The sequence below is a fragment of the Arvicola amphibius genome, chromosome 15, assembly GCF_903992535.2.
Source record: "Arvicola amphibius chromosome 15, mArvAmp1.2, whole genome shotgun sequence".
In the NCBI taxonomy this organism is placed as follows: Eukaryota; Metazoa; Chordata; class Mammalia; order Rodentia; family Cricetidae; genus Arvicola; species Arvicola amphibius.
Genome location: NC_052061.1, coordinates 17653177 through 17673301, shown reverse-complemented (window position 1 = coordinate 17673301; position 20125 = coordinate 17653177). Strand labels below are relative to the sequence as shown.

Genomic DNA, 20125 nt, shown 5'->3' with positions numbered 1-20125 from the left:
CAATCTACAGGGGCCACTTTCTCAGTCAAGTTTCCCTGTCTCAAATGACTCTAGCTTTCTTCAAGTTGACAAAAGACTAAGCAGGACAGGTGGTAATCGGTGGCATTCACCTACAACAGAGGAGCCAGGAAGCCATCGGATCACACAGCGCATCTTTACAGACCAACAATACTACATTTGTATTGATAGAAGAAAGGTATGTTCATTTAGTGAGACCCTGTCAAAAAACAAACAAACAAACAAACAAAAACCTGTGCTGGATTCACTTAAGAATGTCCAACAAAGCAGTAAAAACTATTCATTTTACTGAAAACTGATCATGGACTATCTTTTTGATGTTATAGGTGATGTAATATTGTACGCAATCACGGTTCTTTCTGCCAGTGCTGCGGTTTGAGGCTCCGCTAAGGAAAAGAACATGTATGACTGTTTGCCTAGGAGCCCAGCAAGGCACTGTTTTCATGGCATATTACTTTTAATTGCAAGGATAACTGACAAATCACAGTCAGTCAAATGTGGGCCACTGGCAGATTATTTCTTGGAAATGAATGAAGTCAAGCTACTACTTCAAGGAAAGGCTGACAGCATTCTCAGCCAGGGGCAAGATTCATGCTTTCAAGCAACAGTAAAACTTTGGAAAACTTGTTTGCTACACTATGAACTTGACAGATTCCCAATACCATACTTAAAGACTTTTTCAGATAACATTCTTGCAGATATAAATAATTTCTACATTTATAATAGGACATACTAAAATTTCATAGATCTAGATAATGCAGGGAGTCGATACTTCCCAAATGTCCAATACTGACATTACGTACACGATGATTCAGTTAAAACACAAGACAGCTCGGTAGATTTGAATGTAGCAGACACGAAAAGTTCGTTGCAATGTTTGGACTCAACGCTGCAAATAACCTTCAAGATCTCAGTGTGGTTCAAAGAAGACCCACAGTTACCTGCACAGGTGACAACGCAACTGTGTGATGGCTGACTTTCCTCCCTAACCGGTGCAACAGATTAAACACACGGCCAGATACGAGTAGTCCATTTGCCGCCAGGGAGCCAGCTACTAGAGATTTGCAGAAACATACAAACATCGCTTACTTTACTCATGCACTTTAGGAAAAAAATACATGCTTTCATTAAAAATAAACTGCTTATAATTAACACATGCTGGGTTAAATTTATTATTTTTAGCAATAGAAACATTTAACTTTCTGTTTCAATCTCTAATACATGGCAATACACAAAAGGTCTCTGGGGGCCTTCATGAACTTCCAGGGGGCTTAGAAAGGATATGAAAAAAAAACTTGTCAATAAATGAAAAGAGAGAGAGAGAGATGAGAGTAGAGAGAAGCTAGGGGAGGAGAGAGAGAGAGAAGGACGAGATAGGGAAAGCCTGATTCCCAAAGCTTGAGAGCCAGTGTTCGCGCACCTGGGACACGATGAGACCGCACGTCAGGTCTATGGAGGGTCCTTAACAGCAGAAAACAGAAACAAAGCCATCACCCCTGCAGAGTTTCTCCAGTGTCCTATTAGAGCCTTGAGAATAAGACGGCCCAGCTCCATCCACCTACATGGTCTTAGCAAGGCAGTCAAGGAACGAGAATACCGAGCACAGGAGGCAAGCGTCCTAACACTACCACCTTAATAAATTTCGAAGAGAGGAAGAATGCAAGGAAAACAATTTTACTGAAATTGGGGTAAAATGAAGAGTTGTGGGGGGTAACAGGTAAGGATACACCCGGACAGTCTCACCTGTACTGACTCATTACACTGCTTTACCGGCAGCCTTTCTTCATTGTGTTTCATTACAGATGTGTAACTTAGACGAGTCTTCTCTTGTAAAAGGCAATGGAACGCCCTAGACCTTCCTCTCCCCACATGTGCAGCACACATGCACAGGTACATGCGTGCATGCGCACATGGAAGCCAGAAGTTGAAAACGTCGTCTATTGCCTTTCCCTGTGTTTCCTGAGGCAGGGTCTCTCACTGAAGCTGGACATTCAGTACGGCTGGTGTAGCTAACCAGCTTGCCCAGAGGTCCCATCTCCACCTCCCGAGGGCTGGCATTGTAGGCAGGTCCCCACACCTCCCCATCTTCTACCATGGGTGCTGGGGATCTGAACTCCGTATCCTCATGCTTGAATAGAAGCACGTTATCTACCCAGTCGTCCTCACAGCCCCCGAACTAGAACTTTCTGACCAATTATGCTAGAGGTGAAAGGGGGGCAAGAAGGGAATCCCCAAGAAGCCCTCCTAGGGCAGGGTTCTCTTCTTAGATATCATAATGGTGGCATCTACAGCCATTCATCCTAATTGCTTTTTCAACTGAGACCTCTCTGCTTTGAAAGGTGACCTCCTTCATGAACCCACATCCTCTACCCTATTTTACCACAGGGAAGACCACACTCCATGGCTGATTTCTGATCTACATGAAGCCTCCTCCTATCCAGCTTGCCCGGCCTTCCATCTTCCATCTGGCCCCACTGGTTTAGGAACACTGTTCCTTTCAGTGGCTTCTTATTGTTCTGGGTTCCTCTCAACCTCTCTTGGCTGCTGTCACTTCTTCTACTTGGAATGTTTCTCTCTCCTCAGCAATCCAAATCCACCATCTCCTTGTGGACGCTCCAGATGCCACGAGCAGGAATCTTCTACCCATCCCTCTTAGGCTGCGTCCCCACAAATTTCTGCACGAACATCCACAGAATGTTGTTCGATAACAAAGTCACAGAAAACTGTCCCATGCTTGTTAGAATGTCTTTTTGTATGTGTCTGCCTGACTGTATCCTACTAACATACAAAGAAACTATGGTGGGGTGTGCATTTCAGAGTTCTGTGTGTAGGCGCATGTAAGGAGTCAACTGAACATGGGAATGCAGCTCCCACGGGATCTCCAGCGCCTGGCTACACCGTGATAACCTTGTGTCAGCCACAGTACTTTGGAACTCCGAAAAGCTAACAGTTCAGCTATTGAAAGAGGTGTCCCCAAGGTGAGAACGGGATCCAGTTTTACATTGATAATACGGAAAGTCAGAGAGCAACGCTTCCTTTATAAAATTCTTTCTCGCAAAACAAGGTTGTTTTAGAGTTCCAATCCTTCTTACCACTGTGCCCCCCAAACTTAATAACAGAAGTCCCTAGAAATCCATCCTGACAGACAGTTAAGTGAACTTCTCCATACACACAGGATTTATCTCAGTGTTGGAGAGTTGCTGGCGCTTTGGGGCAGGAAGCAGGCTTTTGTTTTGTCTGCATATTGATTGACTGATGGACTAACTTGAACTTATAGTCCTCTTGCCTCAACCTCTCAAGCCCTGGATTACAGGTATATGTCATCCACATCCATTGCAACGGGGGTCCTGTTGTTTGTTTTGTTTTTAGTATTCCATATACCTCCCTCCACTTCCATCCCTCCCCCCCCCTCTATCTCTGCCTCTCCCCCTCATCTTCCCTGCCCTCTGGTTTTGTTTTTTGAGACAGGGTTCCTCTGTGGAGCCCTGGCTGTCCTGGACTCTCTTTGTAGACCAGGCTTGGCCTCGAACTCAGATATCTGCTTGCCTCTGTCTCTCCAGTGCTAGGATTAAAGGCGAGTGCCACCACCGCCTAGCTTCAATAACACTTTTCGTTTAATCGAAAAGAAATTATCCTCCTCCGTAACTTCCATTAAATTTGTCGTAGGACATTTTCTGCTTAGCGACTCCTTTGCTTAAGAAAACAATTTTCAGGCTGAATTAGAGCAATCTGCCCCCCCCGTCTCCACTAGGCTCTTAGATGGGTTACACCCCCAAAGTACTTGCTAAACTCCACACATCCCCCAGTCCCTGATGCGAACACCTCCATTCTGCTGGGGGACTAAAGAAGGAATGTACAAGAAAGGCATCAGTTGCCGTCTGAATGGACAATGGAACATGGATGACAACCCGAGAACGTCACTCCCTTTATCACCAACAGAACTCCATGCCTTTAGCTGTAGATAGCAAAATTGATTTTGATCCACTCCCCCTTTCAGATAAAGCACTCCCAATTGCCTCGATAATTAATTCTTCGGATGATGGCTTCAAGAGTTTACAATCTTTCTGCCCCCCTTCTGGTGAATAGTTTACCAGTTTCTCTTTTACATCAGAACATTCAATCTGGGTTCAATACTGGAGATATGAGTCCATCCATTTACAGGGGTAATGGAGCACCTTTGTTTTGAGTGTGGCCCTGAAATTCCATGAGGCAACCATATGCAAATGCATCCATATTTTAAACAGATGCTGAATTTTAAATACTATTTTTTGATTACAGCGGGGATGGAACTTGAAAGAGGGGGGACTTAATGCATTTTAAAAATATTTGTATCCAGTGTTAATTAGTTATATTAAGCATATGCTACTTTTCATTAAAAGCCAATATAAGAGGCTAGAGACGTGAGCTCCGTGGTTCAGAACACTAGCTGCTTTGCAGAGGACTGCGTTCAACTCCCAGCACCCACATGGTGGCTCACAAGCCGGTAGGTAATTCCCAGTGCAGTGGATCGAGGCCTTCTTTCGACCTCTGTGCACTCACATGGTGCACATACATATATGAGGGCAAAACATTCGTATGTATTACATAGATCTTTAAAATCATGACTTGAAAGGGATGGGTGGGTGGCAGAACACATGCCTCAGGTGCATAAGACCCGAGCTCTCCCCTCAAAGTTAATAACTAGTTATAATAAGACGTCCACACTTCTTCCTGTCCTACTCCAAATGACTGGCCATCCTTAGACAACCCCTCCAGAGGGGGCTGAAGCAGCTTCTCACCACATTCGAGACCTAGATTCAGAGCTGGATTGCTTTTCATTGGCTTGATTTCGTCACTCAATAGGTCCTCATCTTGTCAAAGATTTCTCTGGTTCCAGCTTTAGCGAGGACCATGGGATTCCTTCTTAACCACCCTTCAGTTGACATGGTGGGCGACAGGCATGATCCCAGCACTGGGAAGCTGAAGCCGGGATGTCATGAGTCAAGGCCAGGAGAGCATGGTGAGTTCAATCCAGACCACACAGCCAGAGTCTCAAAACAGAGACAGGCAAACTCACAGACCCGCACCACGTCTGTGATGAGGGCCGTCTAACCAAACCCAAGCACTACTGTGGATTGTGAAATTTTCTCCTCCCAAATCAATCAGAAACCAGTAACTATAACTTGATCTCTCCCTTTCTAAGGTCATATTCAAATCAACAAGCTCTTAGTTGAAGTTCCCTGTCTGCCAGAGGAGGCTTTTCTGGAGCATAGAGTCTCCAGAACAGTCCTTCCGGTCATACAGTTAGCTCCTGCTCTAAAGAGACCTGCTGGGGCCAAACAAGGGCAGAGGAGAGGCCTAAATGTAACCCTCCCAGAGGCCACACATGCACTCACTGAGCATCCAATCAGGCCCCTGACGCGCACTGCATGCCACGTTTGACTAAGGTCAAAAGCCCAGATCTAGAAGATCTTCAAAGAAAGAAATACTATTAGTGACAGTTTTCATGGATCATTGTAGATCCAAGTGTTCTGAAGACCACACAGGACACGATATCTCTAGCTATTGTGAAGGTACGGAGAACCAGGGAGGACCTGGAGGCCCTCAGCTGCTCTGGACCTATCGCAGGCCCTGCCTCTGGCAGCCCTGATGCAGCTGGCCTTGAGCTGCTTTTCTCTCTCTGACTCAGTTTCTTCCCTTTCTGCCAATAACTGTGGGAAGCTGTTCCCCTCCACCTGCTTCACAGGCAGACTGATACCAGCGAGAACAGCTTTGGGAACCAAAGCCACGAAAACAAGATGTTAGGGTAAAGCAGTGTTAGCCATTCACAAGCAAGACACAGAGGTTAAATACTTTTCCAAGGTCACAGAGCACAGAAGTGGAAAGAGAGAGAGAGAGAAGGCTGTGCTCTTGTTGTGGGGTGGACATACGTGAGGGACGACACAAACTCTGTTCTTCTGACCAGCGCAGGTTCTCCCTTGGCCTTTGTTTACCAGCCTGGACAAGCTGGAGCCAGTTGATCAAGTTCCGGTTTTAAGATCTAACGAAGTATGGTCACTTACTTGCCTGGACTCAAAGCCTCATATCTTGGTGGCTGAGATGACATCATCCCAGAGTGGGATAGTCCTGGCTAATTCAAGAATCCTCAGCTCTGGCTGTTCATTTAGATGTCTGGGGAATTTAATTTTAAAAAGGTTGCCTCCAAGCCAAGTGAATTAAGTCTGGGGGTGTCTGTGTCTCCTAGACTCCCAAGTCTCACGTACAACCACAGATTTGAGCTGCCTAACAGTGATCAGAAACTGAAAGGCAGTAAGATTATCCAAGCACAACGTGAGAAATCCCAGGACTCCTCAGCTGGAATGCGGCCACCTCTCAGGTGTACTAGTGCCACCAGCAACTACGGAATACAATACACACTACATGCTGGGCGTGCATATAAAAATTTATGTACATGAACTCACGCAGCCCCCTCTCAGAACCTTCTTTCAACCATTTTGCAAGTGAGAAAACCAGGCAGAGGCACTTGCAACTGTCCCAGCTAAAGTGCGGCATAGCCAGGACCTGAACCCCTACCTTGTGGTGCTTCTTGGAATCCGCCCTACAATAGGGTTTGCAGTACCATTGACACGGTGCTAAATTAAAAGATCAGAAAAGGCTTCCGAATGCAGAACAGCTCCTAATCCAATTGCCTTCAGGGATGGCCAGGGAAGAGACAGGGGAGGTGCACAGGTGTACCTACATATGGGGACACGGTGGCCGAGTGGCAGGAATTGTGGCAGACTGACGAGCACATGCCCTGGGAAGGAGACAGCCGCCACTAACTACAACAGATTGCTGCCATGTGGGGAGGTGGGCTGGCGCTGCCTGCTCTTCCAAGTGTTCAGAAGAAGCTGGAAATACCTCTCTCTCTCTCTCTCTCTCTCTCTCTCTCTCTCTTTGTGTGTGTGTGTATGTGTGTAAAATCTCCAATTTTCAAAATGCTGTCTCAAGTTTTAGGCATATTGCGTGGGTCAGAACACACTAGCGTGGCGTCTGTCTGTGGCCTGTCACATGAACGATCATGCAACAGACACACACCCCTCAAGATTTTCAGATCCGTGGGATATGCTCTCTTGGACTGGTCCCTGCGATTAGAGACAGCAAACTCACTGTCTCTGATTCATGCCAACTCTGAACTGTGACCCATACAACACATGTAAAACCCAGTGTCGATTTCCTCTCGGTCATTTTAATCCGCAGACGGCCTGTTGACCGAATGACTAACAAACCTTCATGAAACGCCTATCCGCCCTCCGGTTTCACTGGAGGTCACTGTAAGAGGATTCGTTGTCCTTACCTTCGAGTAAAATCCTGTCATAATTCATATGGCTATTGCACAACTTAGATATGATTCTGGCCAAATCACATACACAAAGGAACTCATTCCTTCAGCAACAGCCCTATTGTAATATTGTTGGCCTGCAGAATAAGTGTTAGTTCAGCCTCACCATAATAGCCTCATAAATGAACTTTACCATATTATATTGTTATTACTCACTCCACTAATGAGAGCCATGTAAAAAACAGGACAAAAATTAAAAACACAGAAACTGCCACATAAACTTCGAGATTGGAATTTTGGCTAATCACAATCTACACATACAAACATGTTTCATAGGCTTCTGTATGTATTCACTCTTCCTATGTAGCAGGCACTAATTAGGCATGGCTATATATATATATATATATATATATATATATACATATATATATACATATATATATAATATTTATATGTATTTAGACAACCCTAATGATGACTCTAAAGATACGGGAACTGTTATCGCTAAAGCTGAAAAAACTGGATGACAGAGAAGTTAAGTCATTTGTCCAAGGTCACACAGCTAGCCAGTAGCAGAGCTGGGATCTGAACAGCCCAGCACGAGAGCCTGTGCACTTGACCGCTACCCCGTGAACTTCAAAAGCACATGAGCCTTTTGTTTTCACCCTCCTCATACGGTGTGCAGCGAAGGGAAAAAGAGGCCAAAGTCACAGAGGATATTTTCTCTCTCTCATTACAAAACAAGAGCCTTTTAAAACCCACCACCAGACTCCTTAACTTGAGAAAACTCTATCACCCTCCATAAGCACAGCAGCTTGTTTCAAAGGCTCAGAGAAGTTGAGTACTGCCGATCCACCATGGAATAGATCGTTTTCTCCTGGTCTTCCTCAGTCCCCTTTGAAGGCCAACTTCTCCAGATCACTCAAAACAATTCACCCTGAGAGCCACACCTCTCGCGCTCACCTTTCTTGTGTTCCCTCACACCATGCTTCTAAGGGGGTCTAGCTACTTTTCTGACCTGCATAGAAATTAGAAGGAGAAGGCAGGCGTTACTGGGGATTGGTTTCACAAGCTCAGAGGCCTCTAAACCTATTCCTTTACTGACAGAGAAATGAACTGGGCCTGCTCTTCCCACCCCAGTACTGGTAACTGAACCCAGGTCCTCACACATCCTAGACGAGCACTCTATGACTGAGCTACATCTTTCAATGCCTTGATTTTTCTTTAAAATAGAGGCAGAGCCGGGCGGTGGTGGCGCAAGCCTTTAATCCTAGCACTCGGGAGGCAGAGGCAGGCGGACCTCTGTGAGTTCGAGACCAGCCTGGTCTACAAGAGCTAGTTCCAGGACAGGCTCCAAAGCCACAGAGAAACCCTGTCTCGAAAAATTAAAAAAAAATTAAAAATAAAATAAAATAAAATAAAATAGAGGCAGAGTACCTGACCATGTAAGAACCACAGAGGCAGAACTTTGGTGGCAAAGGCTGTCTTTATTATCAGAAGGCACTGAACAGTTGAAGAAAATATCCTTTTTAGATATGCAGTATCAAGCCACTTGCATCCTCGATTTACTATAACCTTAGGTCACTATTTGGAAAAGCAGAATCTCTAACATTCTGACCTCTGACCTCAGACTATGGAAAGGTATCACTGTGCACTTCATAAATTAGCCACACTACAGTGTGATAGTGTGTGTGTGTGGGGGGTGTACAATTAGGTTGACGTTTAGAAAATAAACAGCAATATGCACCCATGTGGCTTAAGATGAGTATCAAGGTAAAGTCTGATTGCAATCTCTGAAGTTCCCTTGTATCTGCATCAGGTCTACCCAAATGGGTGACAAGAGCCATCAGACAGGCCCCACTCCTGCACCTACTCATACACTGTTCTCCAGTATCATAAACACAGCATCTACAGAGGGTAGAAATACCAAACTCACCAACAGAAGGGAGACAGCGGCTAGGAACTTAGCCCATCAAACACTCTCAGTTGTTCCCAGGGCCTGTGCTTTGTGCATTATTTTCTTATAAAATATGACAGAAGACATCTCGGCTACCTTGAACCATAAAGCGCTCTGTACACTTAGCCCTAGATGGTATGAATTACTAAGCTAAACCTTCCAAAGGAGGAGGCAGGAAAGAGTGGGTGGGAGGGCAGCAGCATTCACAAGGCTGAACCCCAAAAATGGAACTTTAATGGGTATATTGCCAGGGCCAAAATAAGTAATGAAGTCAAAGAACCACACACACACACACATACACACACGCACGCACACACCTCTTACCATAAGTAGACCCTGTCTGAATTTCTTTCCAATAAGTAAAAACCCAAGTTCTATTCCTTTCCAACAGAGCCCTCAGCAGCGTAAACTCTCATGCTAGAACCCTTTAACATATCCCAAAGTCCCATTTTGTAGGTCACACTCTCATTACCTTGGTCTGCCACCAGTCTGATTAAATTATAGAAAATTACTGATATACCACTCGGAATAGGAAGATCAGCACCAGGATGTTCGGTTTGTTGTTGACTCTCGGATCCTAATACTCCACCAGAGATTTAAAGATGAAGAGGACAGGGCAACTTCAAATGAGGACTAAAGGATATTTTAACTTCTTCAGAGTAAGATGGCATCATTCAGCCCCTGCTGATGGCCTTGGTCACCAGTCATAGCACTAAGCAAGCCTCACACACAATGCAGCAATGTGGGCACCTCCATCCTTTCCTTCAGACTGTGGGCTATACATAGGCTGACTCTGCATCCTACTCTCCAAACAATTCCTATATTGAAACTTCACCCCAGTACGATAGTGTCAGAAGGACGGTCTTTGCAGGGCGGCTACATCATAGGGGCAGAACCGCAAGAGGCCCCCAGCCACTTAGTCACCCTTTCAGCACTGAGCACACCAGAAGCACCACTGCTGAAGAAGAGATGGGAGTCTTTACCAAATAACACCAGATCTGTGGTCACCCTGATTTTGAACTTTTCAATCAAAACAACCATGAAAAGACTGTGTTGTTTAATAAAGTATCCGATCAAAGGCACTGTGTGTGTTACAGTAGTCCCAGTCACGGGAGGACACCAGCTCTTCCGATTTACACGAGTGGCCAGAATTAGGGGCATGGGATGACAGAACTTTTTCCCTTTTGTAAACTTCATGCCTAGGCACGATCTGAACCCAAACTACTGGGATTATTAGATAAACTGGTCTGCCAACCCCAACCAGCACCACAGACTTCTAATCTAGCTTTATCTACAAATCCATGTTGATATTAATTGATAAGCAACATTTAAACCCAGGATCCTGCCTGGGTACCCCAGCGCATACTCTCCTTTGAGCACACAGCTATGTATGTCTCATTCTACACATCCCTCCAAGCGGAGATTGTCCACACCTCCCTGAGAAGCCCCTACCAGAGGCCATCCAAAGAGTCTCAACTACAAAGTGTGCAGCGGCACTCAGGCGAGCAGAAAGCTGTCCAATTTAGACTTCTCCAGCGTGATACACTAACGCCTTATGAGAGAGACTTGTCAACTCACACCAGCTGTGCCATCTCGAGAGCGAGATAGCAGCACAGATAAATTAAAAATCAATTTTTTTATTAGAAACTATTTTGAAGCATTTGAGGGAATGTGATTTTTTTTTGAGCCACCTTCTGTATTTTAATGGGAAACCCCGTGATTGCCTCCCTACTGTGTTAGGGATGCATGGGTGCTCCTTTGGGGAACAGATAGCAGTGATCCCCAGAATCATTAGATTCCTCAGAGTCATTAGACCTGTCTGACAAGAGCTGTAAAATACTCTGCTACTTCGGACTGAAAGAGTTCCCAATGGGTTAGTCAGGTCATAGTGCCTGGTCACTGCAAAAATTAGTAAGAAATAAAAGCAGAGTTAAGTTCCTTCCCTTTGCGCTCTCTCTCTCTCTCTCGCTCTCTCTCTCTCTCTCTCTCTCTCTCTGACACACACACACAGAGACAGAGACAGACAGAGAGACAGAGAGAAACTGACTCATAAAGGCATAAAAACAAAGGATCTGGTTACTTTCCAGTCATTCTGCTTCCCAGTTTTACTAGAGAGCAGCGTTTGTTAAAGAAGAACACAGTAACCTGTACTGATCTTGACCCACAACTGAGTAAACAGTGAAAATGCTGGGATAATAAAACAGCTGTTTCGTTAACTTTTCCTTCGTGCTCCCCCTGGGGAATAGGAATCAGGCAAATCCCCGTGATAAATATGACAGAGTCTAACCTCATCTGTGTGTATGGGTAAACTGAGGCTGATGGGGAAATTTTAAAGTGCCGGTTGCCACCAGTAAGGGGCTACAGATGCAAAAAAAAAAAAAAAAAAAAAAAAAAAAAAAAAAAAATGCACTAGCGTGACCTTCCTGATCCCTCCCTCTTAGCTTCAGGATCCCACACATAAAGCTTGAAAAGTCCCAGTCTGCTACACAGCTTCCCTCCCATCCTTTCTTAATGGAGCTTCTTAAGTTACACTGTTTGGGATTCTGATGGAAGTGAGCGCCTGGCTCAGCTCGAAGGCCCTCTGGGCCATCCTTTGGAGCTGGCACTGAACTCTATTAATGAAAGAACTTCTGTGAACAAACCATCAGCAGCAATGGAGTCACACTGTAGATCCCAAAATGAAAACTACTGCATTAAACCAAGAAACAGAGGCCTTTATTTTGAATAATAATCTTTAAACCTAACCCTCAAATATAATGTAGACTTAACATCTTGGCTGGGTGGTACCTCCAAAAGTTAGTACAGCCCTTCTCTGTGACATGTAGACACTTCATCTCCATAGGATATATACCACTTTTTCTGTGTATGCATGAGGAGACCCATGTAACATAAACAAATACACACACACACACACACACACACACACACACACACACACACGGCCCAGAAGGAAATGACTACAGAATTTTAAACCAGAAACTCAAGGCTAAGGTTAGGAGTGTCAGGTTAAAGGCTCGCCCATCTCCAAAGCTAATTCGGTTCTGAACAGTCCCAGGGGTGTCTAGCTGAACAGAAGGAACTAGGAAACCTTAGCAGGCCAGAGCCCAGCCTGGGGAATTGCTAGTACTCCGTGCCAGGAGCCGAGGCTCACCCCAGACTTGGTATCAGATAATACCAAGTGCTCGCCTGGATTTCCAGGACTAATCCACTCTATGATGGACCGTCCAGGTTCCCCAGTGTCTGCGCTGTCCAGTGGGAAGGCAGTGGGCTTTGCAGGGCCAGAGTGTTCCTGGACAGTGTTGTTCCAACGTGAAAGAACTCCACGCACAGAAAACATCTGTATGTGGCAACGGTGGGCGCTCAAAAACTCTGCAGCCATATTGTGAGGGTGCAAAGGCAAAGAGCGCTGGCAGAAATGAAAAGCACTGAACAGCACAAGTCTGTGTATGAGAGCGCGCGCACGTGCGCATGTGTGTGTCTCTCACACACACGTGCTACATTTCCTAAACGCTTACAGGTGCCTTCAGTTTTAAAACCAACACACCAATAGTGGCTTTAGTAACTTCTGCCTTTATTCAAGTGTTCTTTTGGCTTTAGAAGCAATTTAAATTTCTCCAGCTCATTCATTTAGTCACCTTGTCTCAACTACAAGACACATACATCACTTTTTTTTTTAGGGCCAACTTTTAGATCTGTCTCTATATAACTTCTTAAAACTCCAAGATGACTTCTACCAGGCACCTTGAATCTCCAGACTCAACTGCATTTTAACCTTGATACAGCGTAGTTCTCCCAGGGAAGGGGTGCTTTTCTCACACAGAAGTCACAGTTCAGTACTGAAAACCAGGCCAGAGACAGACAGCTACCTTCTGTACTAGATGGAGTCTAACATTCACTTTTACCCGAGTTGGTATGCCTTACGTCTATATATCATTTTCAAGTTTCTGGGATCCTCACCGGGCTCTTAGCAAGACCTGGGTTACTGTGCCTGACTTGCAAAAGACATCATTTGCCCAGAAATTGCTCTTAGTCAAAATGTAAATTGCTTATAAAACACGTGTAACACACACCACACCACAGCATACCCCCCTTAGAAAAGTCAGCACATATTCACCAAAAAAAGCCATTCAATGCAAAAAGAATTGGAAATGCTTTACAAATTAAGGCTTCCCAGAAAAAAAAAAAGGGGGGGGGGGACGTTTGCTGTGCTTCCAAAAGTAAAATGTTTCTGACTTAGGTAAAAGTAGCTTAGCATGACTGCTAGAGAGAGAGGTGATTTTTTTTAAAGTGAGAAGATAATAGTATTCAATAAGAGAACGGGGAAGGAACCCACTCTCAAAAGACAACTTCATCAACAGGCAGCAACCCGCAGGAGAGGCCCACCAGACACCCGAGCTAAAATGGAGCCTGAATTTCCTCTCAGACTGAGGGTAGTCGCAGGAGGTCAGGGTCAAGGTCACCGGCAGGGCAGGCTGCAGCTGCCCGGCTGCTCTGCTCACCACGGGAGGGGCAGCGTTCTAGCAGCCTCAGCCTAAACTGATAAATCCCTTCTCCTCTCCCACCCTCCCTCTAACTCAGCCAAGATTTTTTTTTTTTTTTTTAAAGCAGGGGGAGAAGAAAAGAAAGGAAAATGACCAAGTAACCTAACCGCCCCGGTTTCGCTCACAAGCTCATCAGCTCCCAAAGTTGCCATCTAAGGGCAAGTTCGCAGAGAACACTGAAGCCCATTTTGTGCGAGCAGGGCAAGCCTCCCGCGGTGGCGCCCGCCCGGGACACCGGCCTCCCCTCCCTGCCCACGCGCGTCCGAGGAGAGGGGCGCCCGGACCGGCCATGTGCACGCACACTTCCACCAACTGCTGCGAGTTTTCTGTGAATCGCAGCGCGGAGCCTCCCGCCTGCCCGCCCCGACTGCGCCGCCTTCTCCTCCTCGCACAAAATTTTCCTACACACACAACCGCCTGCGAGTGATTTTATGTGCATATATATTACATATGTGATATTATCCTCAGAACCTCTAGCGGGCAGGCGAAGAAAGGACTGCACGGGGGCATTTTTTTTTTCCTAAAGGAAGGGGAAAAAAAAGCTCAACCCGAGCCCAGTGCGTCGACTCCTTGCGTACCGGGAAGGGGGAAGAAAAGAGGAATGTTTGCGGAGCGGAATGCCCGCGCGTGCCCTTGCTCGTCACTCCAGCCACGGCCCGGGTGCCTCCGTGCCCACCCGGGCCACGGCAGCCCCGCGGCCCCCTCGCGTGGGCACCGCCGCGGAGATTTCGCGAGGGGGAAATCGATCGCGCTCGCCCGTCTGCGGCGGAAACACACACGCTCACACACAACCCGAGACACCATAACCTTAACCCTTCCCCCACCCTCCGTGAACTTCAGGTGACCGACCACGTCGGCCTGACACTCGCGCGGGCGGGCGGGCGGGCGCTCCAGCTCCACTCCCGCCCCCAGCCCGGGTTTTGCAGGATCGGGCTCTGAGCAGAGCCAAGCCGCCCAAGAGAGGGGAGCAGCGCGGGGGGGTTGGGGGGAAAGAGGAGAAACTGACCCTCCGTCTCCCCCGACCCCTCCCTCCGGCGCCTCCCGCGTCCCCTCCTCCCGCCACCCCGCCCCACGCCTTCTCCCCTGCCCCCTCTCCCCTGCATTCAAGGAGCCGGGCGGCCCCGGGGGGATATTTTTAGTTGCTTCTTTCTCCTTCACTTTTAGCTTCAGCAGCATCTCGGAACACTCCGAGCGGAGAGAGCTTGGGGGGACGAGGGGGGAGCCCGAGAGGGAGTGGGGGAAAAGTTAAGAGTCTCGCAAAGAAAAGCGGGAGGGCGGCGCAGAGGGACCCGAGGCGCGGGTGGAGGAGGGGACTGGGACCCGGCCGCGCTGCCCGGCGCGAGTCTCCAGTTGGCGTGTGTGGCTACGGCCAGGAGGGCTGGGATGCACTTTAGTCGCGGACTCTGCTCGGGCTGGCCAGGGAGGGGGGTCTGCGAGCCCGCGTCGCCCCGGCTCCGTCTGCTCCGCCTGACCCCGCATTTTATTGCGGCCGGGAGCCCTGCTCCGCCCTCCCCTCGGCTCTGCAGGGACCTCGCGCGCCGCGCGCCGCCCTGGCTGCCTCGCCTCAGCCTCGGCGCGGTTCCCGCACCCCACATCCGCTCTGCTGCCCGGCCTCGCCCCCCGATCGGCCGCCCGCGCCCCCCGGCGCCCCCACACCCTCCTCGGCCGCCCCCGGCTCCCCCTCCGCCGCCGCCTCCACCTCCGCCTCCAGCTCCAGCCGCCCGCGGCTCCGCGGCCGACCCACCCCGGCGCAACCTTTAGCCGGAGACCGACCTCTCCGGTCCCCAGCCCGGCTGGCGGCCGCGCGCCCTCGCCCCAACACCCCCAATCGCCATGTCACGGCCCCTGCCCGGCGCGCGCCCCGACCCCGCACCCTCGGGCACCGGGATCCACACAGAATTTCTTTTTTCAAGATTGCAACCTCTCCCACCTCCCCCCACCCGCGACAAAAACCCGGCATCCACACTACTCCCCTCCTCCCTCCTCTCGCCCCCTCCCCCGCAACCCGGAGTGAGGAGGGGGAGGGAGAGGGAAAGGGGTAAAAAAGCCCGATCTCAAGGAAAAAAAGAGGGGGGCGAGAGAAAGAAAGAAAAAGAGAGAGAGAGAATAGAAAGGGCACGGGGCTGATCATCACCAACATGGCTGCCTCGGCATAGACCTAAACGAGGAGTAACCCGGGCTGTGTCTTTGTCAGTTTCACCTCTGTAACCCTAAACTAATGCAGAAAACAACGGCGGAGGCTGCGGAGGGGAAAGAGGAGAGGGAGGGCGAGAAAATGGCACGAGAGGAGGTGGAGAAGGGATGACTTACGTGAGGGAAGGCGCTTGGGCTGCTCCTGCTTCCTCCTGGGCATTTTCCCCCTTTTCTCACATTCTCCTCCTCGGTTAATGTGAGATCAAATAAACCCCCGTGGGGGCAGACAGGCAGACACTGGCAGGAGCGGGGAGGTAGTTGGGGGGCGGGCAGGGGGAAACCCCTTCTCTCCGGTGTGTGCAATGGGTTGAAGCTTGTTTCCTGGAGCCAGAAGAGGGGTTTTCTTCTTTCCTTTCCTTTCTTTCTTTCTTTCTTTTTTTTTTCTTTTTCTTTTTTTTTTAATTTTTTGGTCGTGCACCTGGCTTGTCCCCGAGCGTAATATTCTTCAATGGAAACGGATCTAATAGGTGTGAGTGTGTGTGTGTCCTGTGCTCGCGTGTGATGGGAGGTATAAATAAATGAGCGCCGGTGCGGCGGTGTCTATGGCCGCGCGCTGTGTCTCCGAGCCCCTAACACTAATGTCGGGATCAAAGGGCAGCGGCGGCGGCAGCACAGCTCGCAGCTCGCTCTCTCGCTCTCCTCTCGCGCTCTCTCTCTCTCTCCCTGTCACACACACACACTCACACACACACATACAGAGGCACAGACTGAGGGAAAGAGAGAGCTAGACACGCGCGCGCGCACACACACACACACACACACACACACACACACACACACACACACACACACACAGAGAGAGAGCAAAGAGGAAGGTGCCCTAAGGCTCTCGGGGCGGACTCAGCCTCGCATTTACAACTGCTCTGTCTGAAAAGAATGGGGGGCGCGCGTGCGGGGGTGGGATGGACTTCTTCAAATCTATCCCGCTAGTCGCCCAATCAAGGGGGGGGTGAAAAAGTTTTCCCCCCGCTATTGAAACATTATTTTACAGATTTATTTTTAAGGAAATAGGTTGCACTAAGCATTTCTTTTGTGTATTAAACTACATTTGGTTCTGTATAAAATTCCTCAGGCTTTTGACACTGGAAGATTCACGCTCACCCCATCACCTTGAGTCTGGAGGTTACAGACTCATTCACTCTCTTAAAACAGTGCAATGGAAATAAATATTTTTTTAATTAAAAGATAGCATATGGTGAGATCAGTAGGTGGATGGAATGAATGCCCTATTTTGGAGGGTCCGGTTGAGTTTAACACTTGAAAACTCAGCCTAAAAGAAAATTACAGGTCCTTGGTCAAGAAAGAGGGAAAATAAGATTAGGTCACTCCTGAGGGTTGACTTAACTGCAGCGTGATATTCCTACTGTGCACACACAGCTATCTTAACGTCTGAAATTACTGCCCCCCCCCCAAGAACACAGGTAGCTGAAGTTCACCCTGAAGCAATCCCAGTGTGCACTATGAGCACACTGCAATCCCAGTGTGCACTCTGAGCATACTGCAATCCCAGTGTGCACTTTGAGCACACAGCAACAGTTTTTATTAAAGCGATACACTTTCATTTCTTTACAAATCACACATCCTGCTTCAAAGAGACACGCCAAGAGGGAAAGCAGAAAAGAACGGGTCTCCTCACAAAAGGTGCTCGGTGAAAAGAACAGGTCTTCCTCTGACTGTAAGCCATTTGGATAAAAGTTCACTGGGAGGTTGTTAATGATTTAGAACTCCAAAATCTGCTACTATAATTGAAGTAAAAAATTGGTCTGAAGAAGAGTTGTTTCATAAAACTCTTTGTAAAGGGAAACTTTGAACTCAGTGGAATATATTCTATGTCATGAGTCAGAGCTAAAAAATAAAAAGGTGCATTACTGAAACGACATCTTCCCTTTTCGGGCTTAAAGAAAGCCTCTTGACTCATCATCGTATTATGTTAAACATTTTCCTACCAATTTTTAAATAGATGTTTTCATTGAAGAGGGTGGAGTCATAGTGAAGAAGACAGAACATTAAAATGGCATGCTCTAAGTTGGTATGAGTAACTACTGGGACTCAGAAGTCTCCAGTGATATTAAAGAGAGCCATGGTGGTTCGGTTTAGGTACAACCTCTTTAAAAGTGGCAATAGAAACCATAAAGGGGACTGTGATGGCTTTCATTAATAATGAACTCTCAGGATGAACCCTTCCTTGCCGATGCCGACCAACATATCAAGCACCCCAATGTGAAGTGATGTTTTCTAAAGCAAGGTTTAAATGTCTGCTAAAATGAATGCAACATAAAATAATTGAGTTTAAACTAGAGCATCAACCTTAAACCAATTCAAAACTGATTCTTAAAGAAATGGTAGTTAAAATCAGACATGGTGTCCAACGCCTTTGATCCCAACACTAGGGAGGCAGAGGCAGGCCAATCTCTGTGTACTTGAGGCCAGTTTGGTCTTCATAGCAAGCTCTGGACTAGCCAGGGCTACACAGTGAGACTCTGTCTCAAAATAAGAAAAATAAACAAACAAAAAAAAGAGGCATTTAAATTTCCCTGTGCTAGGATTTGAAATAGACTGTCGTTCAACTCAGATCAAATCCAATTGGCCGTGACTTGGACTGTGCATCAGGTTTGACGTTGACATATGAACGATCAACTGGACTTGGTCCATTCCGGGCAGACTGCATGGGGGCTCTTCACACCTAATGACCACAGCTCCCCCGGCGCCTTTCCCTAAGGTGTCAGGATCACAGCTGCAAATGGGTACAGCACCACCTTTGCCTGCAACGGCAGTGACCCCTCCCTCGCAGTGCTTACTACACTGTAATTGGAAACACTCTTTGGGCCTTCCTCCCTCCACGCTGAGTACATTTCCTGCGACCTTTTAAAGGCAAGCAGGCAAATGCTTTCGACTTTTAATTATATAGGTGTTTCATCAGCAGCCAAAAGCATTTTAAATGGAATTCATTCATACCTCTATCTTTCCCAAAAATTATTCGAAGTACTACATAACAATAGGAAATAGAAATAAACAGAGGGTGCTCTGTTGAAGCCTCAGTTTGGTGTCTGAACGAAGGACAGCACTCTTCACTCAAGGTCATTTGTGTCCACCCTTAACTGCTATATATTCAACCAATGTTACTGTTGGACCAATCCGAGACATCAGGAAGATAAATATTAGAGATTACCACAACAAAATTCAAAATCAAAATTTACTATGTTTGGATGCTCATACCCATGAGTTACCAGTTTGGATTCTTATTCACCATAACATTAAACTCAAATATTGTTTCGTTTCACGAGGCTTTTAAGACCATATATTTCTTAGAAACCATAGTACACTTTCTACCGCATCTCCATCATCCATCAAATGTAAGATTTATTTAGTTTCTGTTTTTTTTTTTAAATTGTGCATTCTAAGATGGTTCATGAGTGCTCGCTCACAGGTGTAATTCTATTTAAGACCAAGCCTTGCTAAAGGTGGGTAGACACTGGGATCACAGCCTTAGAATAGTAGACAGTCTGCAGAGGGTCCCCGGGTCACAGGATTTTTATGATGAGAATGTCTCGGCAGGTGATGAGCCTGCTGTCTAGACTGGTGCCCTAGGTTCTGTCCCTGACACCTACTTGGTAGACCAAGGCAAAGCCACGTTCATCAAGTTCTTCCCTGGCCTGTACTCGTGTGCCGTGGCATTGCTACAGCCCCAATGATATCAACTCACTAATGCTCTGAAACTTTTTAATATTAAGATGCTGTTTGCTCTTTTCTCCATGTTGGCCTTTGTAGTAATGAGGTCAAGGCAGTGATAGGTAAATTGCTCGCACCTTGGCACAAATCAAGGCAGGGGCCCTAGAGTTTTGATTATTCTTTCTATCCTTCACCCCATGTACTCAGAAAAAAAAAGCAAAAAGGAAGGCTCATTTAAGGATGTCCTTGATGGAGCAATAAAAAAATTATGAATTTTCCTAAATCGGAAGCCTTGAGACAAGACTCTTCCTTGTGACGCAGTAATGGGTCCAGAAAGCACTCGGCTGCTGCTGAAGTATGTTAGTGTCCAGGGGAAAATCGCTCCTGAGATTGTTGGAAATAGTCTTGGTTTTTTTTTTTGTTGTTTTTTTTGTTTTTGTTTTTTTT

General features: G+C 47.1%; 1 protein-coding gene across 1 annotated transcript in view; it reads right to left on the bottom strand.

The window, feature by feature from the left end:
* The window catches only part of Znf827 (zinc finger protein 827), a 169785-nt gene extending 153564 nt beyond the window's left edge, over nt 1-16221 (bottom strand). Inside the window, exon 1 of the mRNA XM_038313142.1 lies at nt 16127-16221. Coding sequence (XP_038169070.1) covers nt 16127-16169 — 43 coding nt within the window. The 5' untranslated portion in view covers nt 16170-16221. The remainder of the gene's footprint in view (nt 1-16126) is intronic.
* Between the last annotated feature and the right edge of the window lie 3904 nt (nt 16222-20125).